This window comes from Maylandia zebra, linkage group LG16 (assembly GCF_041146795.1).
Source record: "Maylandia zebra isolate NMK-2024a linkage group LG16, Mzebra_GT3a, whole genome shotgun sequence".
Lineage (NCBI taxonomy): Eukaryota > Metazoa > Chordata > Actinopteri > Cichliformes > Cichlidae > Maylandia > Maylandia zebra.
This window is the reverse complement of record NC_135182.1, coordinates 23,060,006-23,079,596: the sequence shown is the minus strand read 5'-3', so window position 1 is coordinate 23,079,596 and position 19,591 is coordinate 23,060,006. Positions and strand designations below refer to the sequence as shown.

The 19,591-nt window shown below is 39.7% G+C and overlaps 2 protein-coding genes across 2 annotated transcripts; both read left to right on the top strand.

The window, feature by feature from the left end:
* The first annotated feature begins 151 nt into the window (after positions 1–151).
* tmem169b (transmembrane protein 169b) lies at positions 152–4,899 on the top strand. Its single transcript, XM_004555455.3, has 3 exons — positions 152–291; positions 814–1,251; positions 2,030–4,899. Exons 2-3 carry the CDS (start codon positions 978–980, stop codon positions 2,656–2,658), a joined length of 903 nt encoding a protein of 300 aa, XP_004555512.3. The 5' UTR covers positions 152–291; positions 814–977; the 3' UTR covers positions 2,659–4,899.
* Positions 4,900–5,791: 892 nt separating this feature from the next.
* On the top strand, positions 5,792–19,506 carry LOC101486802 (X-ray repair complementing defective repair in Chinese hamster cells 5). The gene is made up of 21 exons (XM_004555454.6): positions 5,792–5,992; positions 6,327–6,440; positions 6,526–6,709; positions 7,602–7,650; positions 7,744–7,866; positions 8,110–8,289; positions 9,112–9,226; positions 12,942–13,080; positions 13,296–13,408; positions 13,572–13,634; positions 13,718–13,855; positions 13,943–14,030; positions 15,335–15,465; positions 15,696–15,892; positions 16,093–16,180; positions 17,025–17,094; positions 17,229–17,338; positions 17,554–17,650; positions 18,622–18,689; positions 18,780–18,854; positions 19,045–19,506. The coding sequence occupies exons 1-21, from the start codon at positions 5,978–5,980 to the stop codon at positions 19,057–19,059; spliced, it is 2,172 nt and encodes a 723-aa protein (XP_004555511.1). The 5' UTR covers positions 5,792–5,977; the 3' UTR covers positions 19,060–19,506.
* Positions 19,507–19,591: the final 85 nt, after the last annotated feature.

The window sequence follows — 19,591 nt, the reverse complement described above, 5'->3', positions numbered from 1 at the left end:
TAATATAATACCCGGGAATTATATTAGACTATGATGGTTTTCCCACATCATCATTTTTTCCTTGTTCACATGACAGCCGTGAGGATCACGGATGGTGGGGATTGGTGTGCGGCAGAGGTTGGAGGGGCGGGACTAGTGCTATTCTGGAAATCGCTTTGCGTAGCGCATCTGTATGGACACAAACACAGCGCTGAAATTTGCGGGCTCTGCTCCTGTGTGTCAGGCAGATTCAGTAATTTATTCTCACACGGTGCAAGTTAATCTACACGGAGCTCGTCCAGCAGATTGAAGGTAAGATGAAGCCGCAGTGGAAATGTTGTGGTTAGAGCACATTCACCGGCTGCAGACAAAAGAGCGGACATGGGTGGGATTTAAATGGGAGGGGATCAGCTGTATGAAGGGCTTCATTGTCGCTTTCACCCCCTCTTCTGAAAAACATGCATTGTTTTGGACCAACTGTACATTTCCTTCTTTAAATTCCTTATTTTTTCCCCCTATCATGTGTCTGGACGTGATTATATTAGCCTGAGCTTCAGCCTATATTGCTGCGCTGTCATGCAAAGAGACCCCCTCCCCCCCCTTTGAACAATTGTGTCATGCTTTGTTTGTGATATCCTATTTGTTTCCTGTTCATGCCATACCATGAGATGCCATGAAATCAATGATAACATGACATTTGACATCAGCACATAAAGCAAAAATAGGCTACTGTGCAGAATCTGGGCCAGGATCAGTGGGCACAGGCTTACACACTGAGCTTAAAAACATGTTTTTCCTAATGACGCTCTGTGTGTGTGTGTCTGTGTGTGCTAGTGTGTATGTTTTTATGACTTTGCAATCAGCTAGTCATCAGAGTAAAGGCTTAATGCAATGGTTGGAGATTTGTATGCTGCTTAGAATTTCATTATTCATTTCCACACATAACACATCCAAACAGTAGCCTCAGAGTAAGAGTTGGATTGGATGAATGAGAGAACATGGCACAGGTAGAGGAGCCTCAGACTGAGGGGGAAGGCAGCCCCCAGATGGTCTCCTTAAGGTCTGACGTGTCAGGGAGCCATGCAGATGATGGGGAAGTAGGACCCTCCATGAGGAGGAAGAGGAAGAAGAAGAAAGATCCACGTCCTGAGTCCTTCATTGTTTATCGGTCTGAAATGGAGAGGGCACCAGGAGAGGACCAAGGAGGAGACGAAGGAGCAGAGAGGAGCACTGAGGAGGGAACTAAATTCCTCTGCACACCCACAGGCGAAGGTGAAAAAGCTGTCTCACACTGTTAAACTCATGAACCCAACATGTCAGATGTTAGTACTGTAGGACAGGATTTGTGCACAAAATAGACTTCAGTGTTACAGCAACCATTATTCCAAAAAAGCTGGGATGCTGTATAAAGTATAGATAAGAACAAAATACAGGGATTTGAAAATCTCATAAACCCATATTTTATTCACAATACAACACAGAAAACATACCCAGAAAAAATAAAGTGATTTTGAATTTGATGGCAGCAGCACATCTGAAAAAAGTTGGGACAGGGCCATGTTTACCACTGTGTACTGTAGCATCTTCTTTTCTTTCAACAACAATCCTTGCAGGCTTCTACTATGAAGCCATGCTGTAATGGATGCAACTCTTTAGTGTTGTATCACTGAGATATGTGATGCCTTTGCTAAAATGTTGCTGTAAAACCTGTGTCTATCTTTCAGCATTGCTGGAGCCTTTCCAGATGTGCCAACTGCCAATTCCACAAGCATTAATAGAACCCCATCAGAGATGCTTTTGAACTTCACGCTGATTTTGAGACAGATGATCTCTCTCCTCTGTAGTCCGGAGCATTCAGTGCCCATGTTTTCCAAAAAGAATTTGAATTTTCAGTTTATTGGTCCAGATTCAAAATGTGGGTTAATGAGATTTGCAAATGATTGTGTTCTGTTATTATGTTTTTACACACTGCACAGGCTTTTTTACAGTTACGTTTGGGCTTGCCTGTGTGTCGCTTGCTTAACTTCCATGTCATATCCTGTATGAACAGGCTGGAGTCTTCCTCCAGACAGCCGCTACGTGACCCTGACTGGCACTATTACGCGTGGAAAGAAGAAGGGTCAGGTGGTGGACATACACGTCACTTTGACAGAGAAGGAAATCAGGGAACTCGCCAAGTCGAGGGAGCGTCTTGATGCAGCATGCGAAGCGAGCGAAGGCTCCAAGCGCACCTGTAGCTTAGGTGCGTGTCAGGGACCCCATGTGGTCCTGTGGAGCATCTCGTGCGCACCTGTGGTTTTCATCCTCTCGTTCATCACTTCCTTCTACTACGGCACCCTCACCTGGTACAATGTCTTCCTGGTGTACAATGAGGAGCGGACGTTCTGGCACAAGATAACAATATGCCCCTTTCTTATCATCTTCTACCCCATGCTCATCATGCCTTTGGCGCTGTCACTGGCTCTGTACTCTGCTGTGGTGCAGGTGTCCTGGGCCTTCAGTGAGTGGTGGCAGGCGGTGCGCGACCTGGAGAAAGGCTTCTGTGGCTGGGCCTGTGGGAAATTGGGGCTTGAAGACTGTTCGCCATACAGCATAGTGGAGTTGCTTGACTCTGACACTGTTTCTGGCACTCTACAGAGCAAGGCACCCAGTGAACTTGCCCAAACGTCATCAGTGTGAAGTAGTGGGCACTGGGCTCAAGGAGCATATTGCTAATGTGGTCAAAGTTGGGAATTATTTGAATAATTTGAGTGTCAAAATGAGCACCACTACTATCTATGTTTTTGCTAATGAAGGGTTTGAGACTTTCCTGAAAGCCACAGGAGTAAGAAAATTATCTTTTGATTAGAATTTCTTTTCTAAAACTATTTCAAAATGTCTCTTTTGTTAATAATCACACAGTAAGCACTGCCTGAACTCTCCTTTGGTGCTGAACTGCTATCACCTAGCATTATTGGAGTTGAAGCACTGGAGTAATTATTATGGGACTTTTCTTTTTGATTACAGGTTCATTACAGCTTTCACAGATCACTAAATAGCCACCAATAATTATGGAACAGCACTCCCACTCAAAGACCTTTTCAAACATATGGACCTTGGTTTTCACAGCTAAGGCGTGGACACTGATATGCACACACTCCTGAGAGTTTACATCAACTTTCACTTCATCTGTAAATATCTGCATTAAGTATATATGATCACTGTGCTGTTCAATGCCATCAAAAATACCTTCAAAGGCAACACTGTTGTCTTTGTGAAGTAATCATAATCACTTTGAAGGTGGATTTAGAGTGAGGCTGGCATAAAAAATGGGCAAAGGGGGTGACCGTCCCCTGGCAGTGGTGTGGGTTTACTTTGTGTGAGTTGCTGATTTTAGTGGAAATATACACCAAAGAGCACCAGTGTGAAAATCTGTCCTTTTAAGGGGCAGCGTGACCATAAAAAACAGATTCATTGTCATAAAATTGGACTTTTCCTCCTCTGCCTATAGCATGCAACCCCACAGCCATCAGTCACTACAGAATGCATGAATCTTTTGTTGTGAGCAACATATACACCGTATGGGCAAAAGTATTGGGTCATACCACTTGAGTCTTTGAATTCCAGCACCTAGCAATGCAATCTGCCTTCACAAATAATTGTGAATGAGTTGTTGTAAAGAGCTTGCTGAATTTGAGGTGTGGTGATATAATAGGAAGCCATCATTGCAAGAGGACAATTTGTGAAATTTCAGCCCTCCTAGATATTCCACAATCAACCGTAAGTATCACTGCAAAATGAAAGCTTTTAGGAACCACTGCCACAGCCAGGTCACATAAGGTCACATATGGGTCACCAAGTGCTGAGGCGCATATTGCAGAGGTCCAAACCTCCCCTGGCTTCAATACAGAAGCACAAAAACTGTGTGTCTGGAGCTTTGTGGCATGGGTTTTCATGGCTGAGCGGCTACTGTAGGTGTAGGTGGTCTGGTACTTCGTCCTTTAATAGTGTATGTTGTTTAGTGTTTAAAAGACATGCATTTATTTTCTTTAAAAGCCTGGACTTTAGATGAGCCATTTTCCGTACATTTCTTTGGGATTTTTTTGTTGTAGGTTAATACACATTTGGATGAAGGAAAATGTTGGCTAAGTGATGTTTTTGTTGGTGACAACAATTCCAGTAAAAGACAACTAAAAGTTTTATTTTTTTATGTATAACTGAACAATAATTATCTCATAGCACTGAAGACCTCCAAGGAGTCTCTTTAGCTTAATCCACTGCTGATTATTTATTTGCAAGGGATTTTTAAAAATTAAAAGTCATGATATGATCCTTACATCACACTCTGGGGTAAGAAAAATTCTGGCCTGTGAGTTTTTGTTGGTTTCTGGACTCTGTACATAGTCAAGGTATCTAAACAATGCATGGAGATTGAAAGGAAAGGAGACCAATACCTCTTTTCTTATTGAGGGTTAATTAAGCAGTTACAAAGCCATAGTGAGAACAAGCTGACAGATTGTTCTTTTTTTGTTCATGTTTTCATACGTTGAACAGCATTAAAACAAGTGTTTGTGTTGTCTTCACAGTTTTAAATCGCACACACACAAAAAAGCTGAAGTTGAAGAATTCCTGTTACATTTCCATGCTCACATATTTTACATATTACTTCAATTTGCTTTCTATATTTAAGCCTAGAAGATGTTCTAGCTAGGTGCTTTTATACTTCAGCACTTTGAGATATATGTACTGTAAACAGCTATCAAAAAAAACTGATTGAAATTCAAGCAAGACTGGATTAAAACATCCAGATGGTCTAAATGTTTGTTGAAATGTTTATGGATATGACTGGCTGGGTTAAGTGATGCAGTTTTACATGTTGTGAATCTATATGATGCAAACATTTACACAAGTGAAATAAAGTGTTGTGTTATTACATCTCAACTACAGACTAATATTTACTGTATCGTTAAAACCAGCGAGTCACTCTAATCAGCAGACAAAGACAAGAGTCAGCATGTAAACCCTGCATGGTGCACAGCAATGCAGATGGCTCTCTGGGGGCGAGGGGTGCTTTAAATTGAGATTATTGGCACCCCAGTGTTATCCTGCAATACTCACTGAACAAAATCTAAAATCCTTCTGCAGCAACCATTCCAAATACAATAAGTTCATGAGAAATACAGTCAGATTAACATTTGCTAATTTGTTCTGCTGTGGCCACTTTTTAAATGTCTGATTTGTTACATTTATGGCCTAAGTTTATTTAGGTTCTAGTTGGGGTGTTAAAATACACAAGCTCTGTGTTAATGCATATATTAAAAAGACACATCTCCATGTTTAGTGATTTAAGTCTAAAGGCACAAACCTGTGAGTCATGGCTGAACATAGCTCCTGGATGATCGAAGATAATAAAATTATGTATTTAATAACCTTTCTGAGCATACAGGGCTGGTTTGAGGGAACATTAAAAGGAGGGTTTGATTTCAATATCTTGATGTAGGGAAGTCAGGCTTATTATTTCACAAAAACTATTATAATTGCAAATGAAAAATCTAAGTAACGTTAGTAAATAAAACACAAAACAATCAATTTAGGGATGACAAGGTTAAAATTTGCGCAGATTTTGTATTTTTTTAAATTATTATTATTTTATTTTAATACTTATGTTGTTATATTATTTTGTATTTTCAGTGATTAGTTAGAATTAAGTATTTCTGAAATCTTGACCACAGCTCAGAAATGTTTGCATATTGTAGGCGCGCGGTTAGCCGGAGGGCGTTTGACCTACATTTCATTTTAGCTTTTATCGGACCGCCTCTTCAGTCTTACTACCACAAAAGTGGTCTTGACATAACATTGTAATTTAAGGTGAACAACAATCAATAATAAATTCATAAGGTCTACGGAAGAAGTCTCATCGTAAATAGAAACTTAGTTTCGGTTCCTAGTTCATTGTTTCTTTCCGGATCCATAACAAAGTGACACAGTCTTTGCTTTGGTGGAGGGAAAAGAAGAAAAAATGGCAGGCTCAAAAGTAAGTTGTTTTATCTTCAATTGTTAAAGAGATAAGTCACGGACTTATACATGCTTGTTAGATACTATCCACGATATTAAATGTGCAGCTTTTATTCGTTAGGAACATTTTGTTTTTATGTTTCTTTGAACTTTTGAGACGTTTAGCGTCAGCGGCGTGTTGAGACATGTCCAGCCTGAAACGGTCACGCTCCTCATTCAGTGCATACAAGGCTCGCATACTCGTTTTATCTTATCTGCATGAGAAAGCACGACCTTAACGCAGCATTTGAGAAGTAATTTTGTGTTTTTGGCACCTCTAAGTGTCGTAAATTAAATAAGTATGTCCTCTGCAGACAGCTGTGGTGCTGTGCATGGATGTGGGGCTTACCATGTCCAACTCTGCACCCGGGGAAGAGTCTTCCTTTGAACTTGCCAAAAAAGTCATCCAGAAGTTTGTCCAGCGCCAGGTACAACTGCACATTTATAAAACAAAGCACCCTAATGAGGCTGATTTTAGCACCCTCCCAACATGCTTTCCCCTTCCTCTGTCAGGTTTTTTCAGAGACGAAGATTGAGCTGGCTTTGGTCCTGTTTGGCACAGACTCCACAGACAACCCTCTGAGCCAGGATGGCCAGTACCAGAACATCAGAGTACATCGACACCTTATGATCCCTGATTGTGAACTACTGATAGAGATTGAAAATCAGGTCCAACCAGAGAGTCAGCAGGGTGACTGTATCCTTTCTCCCGAACACGTTTCATTAATACCATGTAGAAACCTAACTCTGCAGGCAGAGCACTGTACTAAAAGTCTTGAATTGCCCATCATTTCATTATATTTGCCTTTAAAAAAAACTCTCAGATTTAGCCATTCTTATATTTTGCTTGTTCTTATGGTATTGAAGCTTGCACACAAGAATTTCACTCGCATGTACTGTACCAGTGTACCTCCACATGTGATGTGACAATAAAAGTGATTTGATTTGATTTAAAATAAGTGCCGAGATTTATAGAAAAGTTGAAGCTTGAAAGTCAATATTTGGTATGACCACCAAATATGACTTTATCACAGCTTTAACTCTTATAGGCAGCTTTCTTGTAATTTCTTTCAGGAATTGTTCTCCAGGCTTCTTGAAGGACTATCAAAGCGCTTCTTAGAATGTGAGCCTTTATCCATGTTTGAATGTTTCACAGGTCAGTGTTAAGTAGCCATACAAACAATCCCCCCCAAATAAGATTCTTCTTAACATGTCCAAATAAAATCTGTGACAGACCTTCAGAAATCCTGGAGAACTATAACCCAAGCCCACTCTTAAAAAAATACAATAAAGTCTGGCTGCTTGGAATGAAAATATAAAGAAATGAAGGAGTATTGCACAGTACTGTACATGATTTTACAGTTATCCAGTCCTCCTCCTTTTTTTTTATTCCATGGGAACATGGATAACTTTGATTAGAACTTGGATCCTGTCTTTATTTTTCTTTTAGTGTTTTTTATGAACACTAATATATATGGCACTAGTGAGATGAAGACTGACCCTTTATTGAAGTCTGTGGGATAAGATTTTTGTGCAAATTGATAAAGTGCTTACATTTTCTCTGAGCCTCCTTAACTGCTCTGTAACAGGGCTGGATGCCCTTGTAGTTTGCATGGATCTTCTTCATACTGAAACAAAGTAAGAAACTCTCTTGTATTTCATAAATAATTCATGCACTTCACTGAAAAATAAAACCTGTATTCAGTACACTTTTAATGGTACCTTTCTAAGGGGGAAAAAGTATGATTGTCTCAACATTGCCCTGCTGACTGACCTCAACACCCAGACCAACGAAGAAAGCCTGGAGGTTATCATCAAGAACCTCACTCAGTCTGGCATCACCGTGCAGTTCTTGTAAGGTTCAAACATAAACATTCACAATGTTTTATTACTTTATATGATACTTAAGATGATGAAAATATTAATATTTCTATGTGATAATCAATATTTTGATGATAACTGGTAAAAATGCAGAGTGCAGGAGAGGCTTATCAAACTGAATTGTAAAGCTGATTGAAGCAGATTTCATGATATTTGGTTACTTTTATCAATCTTTTAGTTTTTTTCTTGATGTAACTGTAATCTTTGGATGTCCAGTTTGCCTTTCCCTGTGGAAGAGGATAAGGAGGGTCAAGGGGATTCAGAGAGAAGAGATCCCGGTCACCCGGGGACAGGCAAAGGTCTGTCCAGGGAGCAGAAGAAAAACAAGGAATTGGTGAAAGAGATGATGCTGAGCCTGGATGTGGAGGACGGCCTGGATGAAATTCACACCTTCAGGTTAGTGGACTTCCTGTTACACTTTTGTTCTCTGGAATGGATTAATGTTCTTTGTAAATTAGGATGAATTTGATTTTTGGTGTCTTAGATTACTTGTTTTTGCCAGGTGAGTGTGCACACAGAGTAATGAGGAGCTTGCCAATCAGACTGTAAGGGAGGGGAAAGTAGAAAAAATTGCATCTATAAGATGGAGAGAAAATGTTATCATACTGTATCAATCAAGAGGATCTCTGTGAAGGGGGTGCAGGAAGTAACCAAAGTCTTGTGAATGCTTTTTTTAAAAGCAGTTATCAAGATTTCTGGAAAACTCCCCCCAAAAATTAACATTTTTCTAAAAATAAAGTGGAAAAACAACATTACCTTCAACATTTAGTATCTCCACCTGCGAAATGCGCTTTCAGTTTCAGTGCGAGAAATATCAAATTAAACATTTCTGTTCTTGCCGTATGTGATCATTTACAAACATTCAGCCAGTTCTTGCCCAATACTTAAAAAATTGCCCTCTCATTCCCATTTTCCTGCAATGTATCATGTAGTGGAAGTCTTTAAAAAAAAATACATTCTAGAGATGGCACCCTTAATTGAATCATTTTTGGTACCAAGCATCGCGAAATACTTTCAGTATTGAGTCACCAATGTCTGCTCTGTTTCTAATGTTGGGAAAAGGAACATTCCTTCCTTAGATTTTCAGAGTGTTGTTTATCTTTGAGAAGCAGGATAGAATCTGTGATCTATTTCACTGGACTTGAACTCAGGCAAACAGTGGAAGTGTTTTTAATTTATGATCAAGTTTATCTCCTTCCATGTGTTTTAATCTTGTAGGAATGCGATCGAGGAGCTGTGCATGTTCAAGCGGGTGGAGAGGCGACCCGTGGCCTGGCCCTGTCAGCTGACCATAGGCAGCTCTCTCTCCATCCGAATCGTTGGCTACAAAGCAGTAAGTTGACTGTGTATTTTAAACTTTTTTTTTTTAAAGCATGTCTAGGGCTATCTCCAAGTTACACATCAGATAGGTTGATGTAAGCCAGCTTTTAGTTGTAGATCCTAATGTGGGGTCTTTTTGAGCACTCTGGTGTTAGCCATGCTTTTACCATCAGGACATTGGAGCTATGGAATGCCAGGACTGCCATAATGAATTAATTAAATAAACCATTAAATAATTAATTAAATGTGGCAATAATTAATTAAAATTGTAAGTAATTAATTAAAATGGGAAAGAATTAATTAAATAAATATTTTTGACACATTTAATTAATTTAATTATTTCATATTTTAATTAATCATTGCCACATTTAAATAATTATTTAATGGTGTATTTAATTAATTCATTTAGGCACTATTGACTCCTTCAGTTCTCACCATTAAATAATTTATCTGTCAACCTCACCCATCAAACCGTGGGGGCGGAGTTAACGCTGATTGAGTCAAAAGCATTGCTTTGGCTTTTGGAAATGTCTGCCCAGCCCAGTCTCAAGGCAGAGCGTGGGACCCGCTCGCCTTGCAAGCAATCGAGCTGTTATTACTGCCGACAAAGCGCAGCTGCCATAATCCCCGCTGTACACTGACTTCATTTACGGAGGTTATATTTATCTGTTTTTTATTTCTTGATGTTCGTATGTGTCATACCTGTTTCAGTCGCCAGTTCTGAATTATAACTAACATTAAAAACATGTTTAAGGAGGAGAGAGAGCAAATAAATCCGATTAACATCTGATCTTTGGGTTTTTGTGTAATAATCAGCGTGACCTGTGTATAAACGCATAAACTTTATTAAAAGAAATAATGTTGGTGTTTCCGTCATGTAGTAACTGCCCTGTACACCACGGAGCGAGGTCAGCATATCCACAATATCTTCAGCTCTCTGAGTTAACCAGAGTTTAAGCATCAAACTAATCTAACGGTCATCTAGGAATAATTCACGGGTCATATCAATATGATTTTACAATATGATTATTGCCAACTATTCCAGAGACGTGAAAATCTACAGTATAAAGAACACAAAAATATAGCAGTTTAATGCAACACTGTAACAGAGATGAGCGTGTCAGTTTGTCGCAGATCAAAGTGGAATGAATGTGATTGGTCGAACAGGCGATCTGTGGTATCTGCATTTTCATCAGCGTAAGAGACTCAGCTGCAGATTAGAATAACATTTGTACATTTAATAAATCACCAAATTAATACACGCAAGAAATGATCAAACTTGTTCCGACAGTTTGAGTTTATATTCCCTCAGCTGCAGACTCGCTGCTGTTTAAATGTTTGAGAGGAAGATTAGATATAAAACAAACGTCAAACATAGACTCAGTCTACGTTCACATTTGATATGAGGCCAGCATGTATAGTGGCTGTGTCCTGTTTTAAGATCATACATGTAAAATTTTTGTCTGACCTCCGTCGATCCAGCCGCTCAGATTCCGTGGTTACCATGGTTACTGCATAAGCAGCAGTAATTTAAACAGCTGGCACAGCGGAAACCTACCGGTGACATGAGTGTTTATGTTTTTCATTTCAAAAGAACTGTCTGAATGGTTAACTGAAGTTAGCGTGGATAAATTATAGTTAAGGAGTATCACAGATAACGCCCACATAAGCTGTGTGACTGTCCACCACTACACTAAAATAAATCGGCTATTACTGAAATACACGTGCTATATTATAAACTATGATATAAATTAGAGCTGGGCGATATGAGATTTTTTCATATCACGATATGTTTTTTTCATTTCAGGCGATAACGATATCTATCACGATATAAGCCAAATAACTATATTTGTAAGATTTAAATGTGCCGTTGCTCACAAGTAAAATGTGAAATAATCAGCAGCTTGTTTTTATTTAAATATTTATTTCCCATAATAAGTTCAACAGGGTAGATGTACTTAAGGAACATGAGACTTTTTCAGATAAATAAAGGCAAATATTGCAAACTACACAAAAGGCAGCCGCTAAAGCGTTTACGTTTCAAAATAGAACAAACGAAACAGACTAAATTGTCAATTCCACTTAGAAACAAAATATTAATTCTAAAAATAAATCTTAGTTTGTTTTACAGAAGAACAGACAAAACTGACTAACTTTTGTCAATATCAAATAAACTGAGAACTAAAAGGAAATTCTCAATCTCTCCTTGTTGTATAGCTTAGCTTTTCAAACAGTTTTAACAGTTACTTTAGTCTGACAAAAGCTGAATGACGAATTAGCGCTTCCAGTCAGAGACTGAGGCTACGTCCACACGTACACGGGTATTTTTGAAAACGGAGATTTTCCGTTTTCGTTTTAAAAAATAATCCCGTCCACACATAAAGGCAGAAATGAAGGAAAACGCTGCTATGAACATGCCAAAGCTGCAGGTGGCGCTAGATTCCTAACCGTGCAGAAATGTTGGCCAATCAGAAGTCTAGAAGCCTCGGTGGGAAAAAGTAAACAAAGCTGGGGCATAGAAGCAGAACCGAGTCGTATGTGTGGACGGACAGTAACTGTGTGTATATGTAAGCATTTAAACACTGCAGAGAGTAGAATTAACAGTAACAGTATTGTAGAAATTCATTTCACCGAAACAATAACGTAGCGCACAGTGTGACGCATGCACCAGTTTATTGTATTTCCAGACTTGCTTTCGGCACAATTTACAGTGCACGCTACTCTGTTTTTTGTCAGACTTGAAATAGCCGAAATACCTTCACACTACGGAACTTCTATGGCTCTTCCGTTCGACAATCTCCCCGGCATTGGAACCATCATCTGTTTTCTCTTCGGTCACGCTCGGTTGATTTTTCTAGTCGGCACACTCATTTCCTCCATTACCCGCTGGCTGCTTCCCAAACAAACACACGTGCGGCTTGGCACTTGTGCTGTACGTAACAAGTCACGCGACGTGATGCTGCGGCTGTGATTGGTTCGGCTCTGCGCTACTTAATTTGGATTGGCTGACCTTTTTTTTTTTTTTTTTTTTTTTTTTAAGAGGACAAGAGCGGCGAGGTCTATCGCGATAGCTTAATTTCTCTATCGAGTAAAAGTTATATCGCGATACATATCGTTATCGTTCTATCGCCCAGCTCTTATATAAATGTTATACATGTTTAGTTTTAAAGGACACCTTCCTGCCTTTACTGTCATTCATGAGCAGTAGCCTATTAGTTTTCTTCTAACATCCAGAAGTCTGCATGATGTGTTTCATAGTTTCTAACAAGCCTTTGACAGTTAAACATAACATGCCCGAAACCCCCCCCCCCCCCCCCCCCCCCCCCCAAAAAAAAACAAAAACAAAACAACAATCACACAAATGATATGTTAGCCTCATTTAATTTTAGTTAAGTAAACTCAAAAAATTCTAACAGATACCTGGTGCTTAGAATACAGTTGAATAACTATTAAAAAACAGATGATGTAATATTTATGTACAGGTTGGAGAAGGTTGTACGGGGTTTGAAGAATCACTGACTGTTTTTAAATCACTGCTTAAAACTTATTTTGTTAATTCCCTTTTGCTGTGTTATGCTTATTACACTGCTTTGAGAAGATGCAGTGTATTCATGTAATTTTCTGGTAATGAGTAACTTCTGATTTCTATCTCACCAGTAACGGTCATGTAAATGTTCTCCATGTGAGGTGTTTTGTGACCTAGAAATGTTGCTTGTCGCGTCCTCCAGGTGACCGATGAGAAGCTGAAGAAAATGTGGATTACAGTTGATGCTCAATCTCACCAGAAAGATGATGTGAAGAGAGAAACGGTTTACTGCCTGGACGATGACAATGAGACAGAGGTGCAAAAGGACGACATCATCCAAGGTATGGAGGACCATTTCAAACAGAGTTTAGTTTTGCGTTTTCCCACTACCGTACTTTCCGCACTATAAGGCGCACTTAAAATCCTTTAAATTTCTCAAAAATTGACAGTGCACCTTATAATCTGGTGTGCATTATGTATGAATTCTGGTTGTGCTTACTGACAGACGGACTCTGAGCTCAGGTGATCATTTAAGTTCACTTTTTTCTGCTCCCAGGTTTTCGTTATGGAAGTGACATTGTTCCCTTCTCCAAGGTCGATCAAGAACAGATGAAGTACAAGCACGATGGGAAGTGCTTCGCTGTGCTGGGATTCACCAAACAGAGCACGGTAGTTTACTTTTCTGTGAAGACACAGATCAATTTGGGGTTGCAACAGGAGGGGCATCCAGGGAAAAATGCAAACATGCAGTGCTTTGGCAACCCCGAGTGAGTAAAACTGAAAGTAGCTTTATTGTCTAAGGCTGAGGCTGTTTTTGTTTCTGTTCTTTCAGATACGTCGTAATCAGTTTATGGGTTCTCAAATCATCAAAATCTTTGCTGCGAGGGATGATGAGGTAAGAATGGAGATAAATGCTACACGGCTGTTGAATACATGTTGATACTGACATGTATTGTCAACTTTGTGCTGCGTGAGCAGCACGCAGGAGTGGCTCTGTCGGCTCTTATCCGCGCGCTGAATGAACTCCAGATGGTGGCTATTGTACGTTACGCTTTTAACCGCATCAGCAACCCTCAGGTGGGCGCAGCGTTCCCCTGTATCAAGCAGGACTCTGAGGTGAAGAGCCGCTTTCCTTTATGTATATATTCACTACATTTGTGGCTATTAGCACAGGGCTAACGATGCTTCTCTCACCCTTTGTAGTGCCTGATGTACATCCAGCTGCCGTTCATGGAAGACCTCAGGCAGTTCACGTTTCCTTCTCTTGAAAACAAAAAGTTTACTCCATCAGGTACCGTTTCTCTATTTTAGGGGATAGGGCTGGGCCATATCATACCGTTCACGGTAATACCGGTATAATGTTGGGCAATGATAAGAAAATGAAATATCGCAATAGAATATGGGTAAAACGCGCATGCGCAGTGCCTTTGTTTTCATACGCACATGGAGGAAAAAGCGTGCCGGCGACGGAGAATGAGAAGAGCGAAAGTGGATCGTTGAATGAAACAGATGAACCAGAATTGGTTTGTAAAAATGCTGCAACTTCAGTGGTGTGGAACTGGTTTAGCTTTCGTCTGTCAGATACACAACAAAGCACTATTTTTGGTAGAGCATGCTAGCGGGCCATCGTTATCACCGTGTTTTTTGGAAAATACGGCACACTTAAAATCAATCCTTTGATTTTTCTGAAAATCGACAGTGCCCCTTATAATCCCGTGTGCCTTATGTATGAATTCTGGTTGTGTTTACTGACCTCGAAACGATTTTATGTGGTACACGGCGCTCGAAAATCTGTCAAATGTTTTAGTACGACTTTGCTACGAAGCCGCACTGGTTGATGGATTGTCGGAGCATCACGGCTACCATAGTCAGGAGCCTCGCGGAGTGAGCTTCAACATAATATTACCGTATTGTGTATGTATAACCTCTTTTTAAGTTTTGTGGATATTATACATGGTTATGCTGAGGATATGTCGGCCAGTTTCAACTGGAAATGCCTTTTGGTTAAACTGATTTTGATGGGGTCGACAAAGTTGCTTGTGAGAAGGCCTTCACTGTCAAAAATATTCGCTAGTCTTAAGTTTCCCTACTGAACAACCATGTGTCCACCCCCCCCCTCCAAAAAAAAAATTATATTTAAAGGTCGAGTGAATCTGCTGTTTAATTATACTTTTTTGGCTGTGAGTTTTGCCAAGATCGTCTTACTCTGCAAGTACATTTGAAGTTTTGCAAATTACTCTGCTTTAAATATTATGTATCGGTAAAAACAGAAATGATGAACTTTTGTCTATTTTGAAAGCAAGATGTCTCTAATATCACTGAAAAACAGCCTCAGTGTGCAGGCTTAATGTTTCTGCAGAAGAGATAAAGTGTTCTTTCAGTTCAAGCCAACGTTTTAGTGCATAAGCATAAATCACTGTACACAAACATCTGAAAAAAGTCATGGTTTATATTGGCACAGATTCAGAATTGCTGGTCTAATAACTGTGGCCCCACAGTTCTATGATATCGACTTCATTCGACTTGCACTGTATAGTGTAAATGAGATTATGATGTAACCTTGAATGAGCCGTCATTGTCGTGTGATTGCTGTAGATGCTCAGCTGTCTGCTGTGGACTCTTTGATTGACTCCATGATGTTGGTAGAAGAAGATGAGAACGGAGAACAAAGAGACTTGTTCAAGCCCCATCGCATTCCCAACCCTGCCTTCCAGAGGCACTTCCAGGTACTGCAGTCCAGATTGCAATAAAGAGATTTAGTGTGGTCTCCTTTTACTTCTGAGTAGAGGCAGATTGCAACTTTTTTTGAAGAAGATGTGGAGTGTTATTTCAGCTTAGACGAAAAAGCTTTCATCTGTCTGACTACAGCTCAACAAGCTAGTAATTGACTATTATTTAGCCAGAATTGCTTCCTGCTCAGTCTCTGTTTGGCTCACCTCTCCTACCATCATTTTAGTGTCTGCACCATCGGGCAGTAAGCCCCGGTACCCCTCTTCCTCCGATAGAGCCATGGCTGAAAGCTGCTCTTGATCGTCCTGAGGTTATTACAGAACGCTGCCAGGATCCACTTGACGTGCTGAAGAGGAAATTTCCTCTCACTGAAGTGGAGAAGAAAAAGAAGCTTAAAACTAGTGCTCAGATTTTTGGCAAAGAGTAAGTTTAGCTTCTGTGACGTGGTGCGTCATGGACAATAATGCATATTGGAAAGGATTATATGATTTATGCTGTTTCATTTCACAGTAGTCTGTTGCAAGATTCATTTACATTTACTGGTTATAAAAATGTTAAAACAACAACAAAAAAAGCAGGATTGACTTTCAAGATATTAACAAGCTGCCATTTTTCATTTGAAGGTCAGAGGAGTCCGAGGCAAAGAAAGTAAAAGAAGATGAAGCAGAGGAGTATAACTTGGCCGACATTGCTGAAGGCTCTGTTACCTCGGTGAGAATCAGGGGGAGGGCTGGACGACTTAATAATCCTAGGAGATGGGCCCGCTGTGGTTGTGCTGCAGCTAGCCTCCTCCCCTATGAATATTTTTTCAATCTACATACAAAGGAACGAAAAGAGGAGACAAATAACAGAAATTAAGTCACACCTGCTCCACTTTGTCCACCATATGTCCCTCCCGCTGGTGCACTTCGCCCCTTTCATGCTTGCTTTTATGCAAGCTCGGTCCTTCCTGTTTGTCTGTCCTATCAGGTACTTAAATGGCTCTTCTTCCATCCTTCCAAAAAACATGCTGTCTTTTGAGATGTGGCAGTATTTTCTGTTGGTGGATGGGCATTTTGATGATAAAGCTCACTGAACCATTATAGGGAGGAAAATTAGTTTAAGATAAAGTTGTCACATGAATATATTTCCAACACATTGTTCCAGCAGATTGTGTAAAGGCTACAGGGCCTCTTTTATCCAGGATCCAGTTGATCTCTATTATAAGAGAGGCTGAAAATTTCTTCTACAGCATGGATGAATTAAGTCTTTGGATCTTCTTGATCACATGATAACAGCATCAAGATAGTGGCTTAACAGTTAAACTTAAGTATTTCTGAACATATAAAATGCACAAAATGTTCAATTTTGCCCTCTCGTGGAGTGGTGAAGTATCCTGAAAACACCTGGATCCACATGGATGGATATGACAGAAGTTATTCAGATATTCTCGTCAACAAACAAGCAGCAGGACATCACGCAGTGTCCTTGATGGAGATAACTATTATCTGTTCTGGATAATCATCAATTTTTTTAACTGACACGTTTTAAAACTTCCATTTCATTCCCTAACCAGGTGGGAAGTGTTGACCCAGCTCGAGACTTCCGCGCTTTGATCAAACAGAAAATTCTTCCGTTCGGAGAAGGTGAGCTCCAGAATTTATTTATTGATTTATTTATTTTTTTCCTGCCTGTACTATAAACCGTAATCACTCATGTACAGCCCCTGTAATTATGTTTATCTCTTTGTTTGGTTGCGGTGACCCTTATGTCCTTCCAGTCTGCCAGCAGCTGACTCACAGGATAGAGCAGTTGCTAAGCAACAAGAACACACAGTACTACATGAAAAGCATCACCTGTATCCAGGCTTTCAGAGAGCAATCCGTTAAGGTAAATAAACATTCACATTGCTCTTCCTTTGGAGGAGCGAATGATGATGCGGTGTTTGCTGTTGGTTTGGCGTTTTTAGGATTATGAGCCTTAATAAGATTATGACTCTGTTTCTTTTCTTGAACACACAATTATTTGCTTATGTGTCTGTATGTAGATTAGAGTTTTTTCAAGACTGTTAAACGGAATTTAAATGTTTTATCTTTCGTACTCAGCTGGGAAATGCTGAACACTACAATAGCTACCTTCAGTCCCTGAAAGGAAGCATCCCAAACAGAGGACTAGAGGTGTTCTGGGAACTGCTCGTTCAAGGTATGATACGCCATTTTAATTAGAGCTGTGGTGTTTCTCCCAACTTCGCAATATCTAACCAAGTCAAGAACACTCAGAAGGAAGTAGGTCCAATCAAGAGATGCCTTCATGAATGGAAAAACGGAGGGTTTACAACTTGGTTTTGTCTTCTTATGCTCAAGAAGAGGATGGCCAAATTAGACTTTGTCAGGAAGCACCTAACAGTGCCTGCAGAGTTCTTTGGACAGATGAAAACAAGATTAATTTGTACCACAACGAGGGACAGGTCATACCACATCATCTGTCAAACATAGTGGAGGCAGTCTTATGCCGGTGGTCACTTGTTGATTGAGGATGCGATTGCTGATAGAAACAGAGTGATCAGTTCATTATCTCTGCTCAGATCCTGTCAAATGCTGAAAACTGATTGAAGAGCAAATTGCAAAAAAAGCAAACTGCAAAAGCAACCCAAGTTTCCCAAGGGAAAGAAATGGGATAAGTCTACAATGGCCACATCAGTCACCATGTCAGTCACTCATTAAAGCAGATTTTCGTTGTTAAATACAAAACTGAAACCAGACAGACCAACAAAAAAGCAGCAACTGAAGGTTGTTGAGGTGAAGGTGTAGCAGATCATCTCAAGGGAGGAAATATAACATTTAGTGATGTCCAAAGCTTCTAGACTTCAATCTATTGGCTTTAAAGGATTTTCAGTATTGAAAACAATCCTTATATTTAAAATTATGTTAGTAAACCAGGTAGTTTTGATTTTTTTTGAGTTAGTTTTAGAATCGAGGGCCTGTATATTTAAATAATTGCAATTCCTAAACTGTTAATTCATAAAAACTAGGAAAATTGTTTAAAGAAACATTGCAAACCTAAAATATTCTGATGAAAATAGTGATTTTTTCATTTTATTTTTTTGCGGAGAGAAAAAAAAGTTTTGCCTCAAATTCAGGCAGTTTGTATCTAACATTGAGTTTGATCAACAGATGGTTTAACGCTGATCAGCAAGGATGAGGTGGAAGGAAGCTCGGTCTCCAAAGCCGAAGCTAATCAGGTGACTTTAATTTGAATTTGGTACACGTATGAATTTGAGATGATCTTTAGTCTCTTTCTTTGACTGAAACTGGTTTTTTTTTTTTCTCAGTTTCTGGTTGCTGAGGAGAAGAAAGAGGAGGCAGCTCCTGCACCAGTTGAAGATACTGGAGATGTTGATGACTTGGTAAGCGTGCAGTTTTTATTTCTGACATTTCTTTATTTTTATTTAAATACGTGTTTATGTAACTGTTGTGACTCGAATGGTGTTAAAACCATTTCCTGTGTATCTACATGGGGCGTGTGTGATGTGTTGAGCTCTCAGATATAAACTCTTAGAGGTTGCATGTTTTTTTTTTTTTTCCCTCTCTGTGCAGCTGGATATGATGTAAAGAGAAAAAAAGATGGAAGAGGAGTGTTTGCGGTGGACTCCAGAGAAATTAAAAGAATGCACGCTCTCAGTCCAGCCAGACCAAACCAGTTCAGCCGTCCATTGTTCCTTCACTCCCACTTGGAGTCCTGCCATACTTTGTAACTCTGCACTTAATGGATCAACTGTGGTTTACACATGCTGTCTAAAAGTACTTCACTTTAGAAATTACAAAAAATATTCCGCATACTTCAGGCAAAGGCTTTCTGTGTTCTGTTTGAGATTTTAAAAATTACTGCAGTTCTTGTGAGTCTTAAGGTGGTACTTATGTAGTAATTATGGCTACAGTATGCACTGAAAAATAAAGAAACCCTTATAGACTTTACAGAAGACAGAAATGCAGTGCCCAACAAACTGACAGTTTATTATGAAAAATCATTAAAAGCCTTATGGTTGATTAAGAGCGCATGACTTGCATTATATTTTTGTGTATGAAAATACTGATCGATCTTCTGACAAGATGTAGCAAAGCACAATGCTGTGACATCATTTGC

What these genes read in the sequence shown, in the direction of transcription:
- tmem169b (XM_004555455.3), top strand. Translation starts at nt 978, where the DNA reads ATGGCACAGGTAGAGGAGCCTCAGACTGAGGGGGAAGGCAGCCCCCAG. An exon ending in CTGCACACCCACAGGCGAAG is followed by an intron (nt 1,252 to 2,029) that starts GTGAAAAAGCTG and finishes CTGTATGAACAG; the next exon opens with GCTGGAGTCTTCCTCCAGAC.
- LOC101486802 (XM_004555454.6), top strand. An exon ending in GGCATCACCGTGCAGTTCTT is followed by an intron (nt 7,867 to 8,109) that starts GTAAGGTTCAAA and finishes TTGGATGTCCAG; the next exon opens with TTTGCCTTTCCCTGTGGAAG. An exon ending in CAAAAAGTTTACTCCATCAG is followed by an intron (nt 14,031 to 15,334) that starts GTACCGTTTCTC and finishes TGATTGCTGTAG; the next exon opens with ATGCTCAGCTGTCTGCTGTG.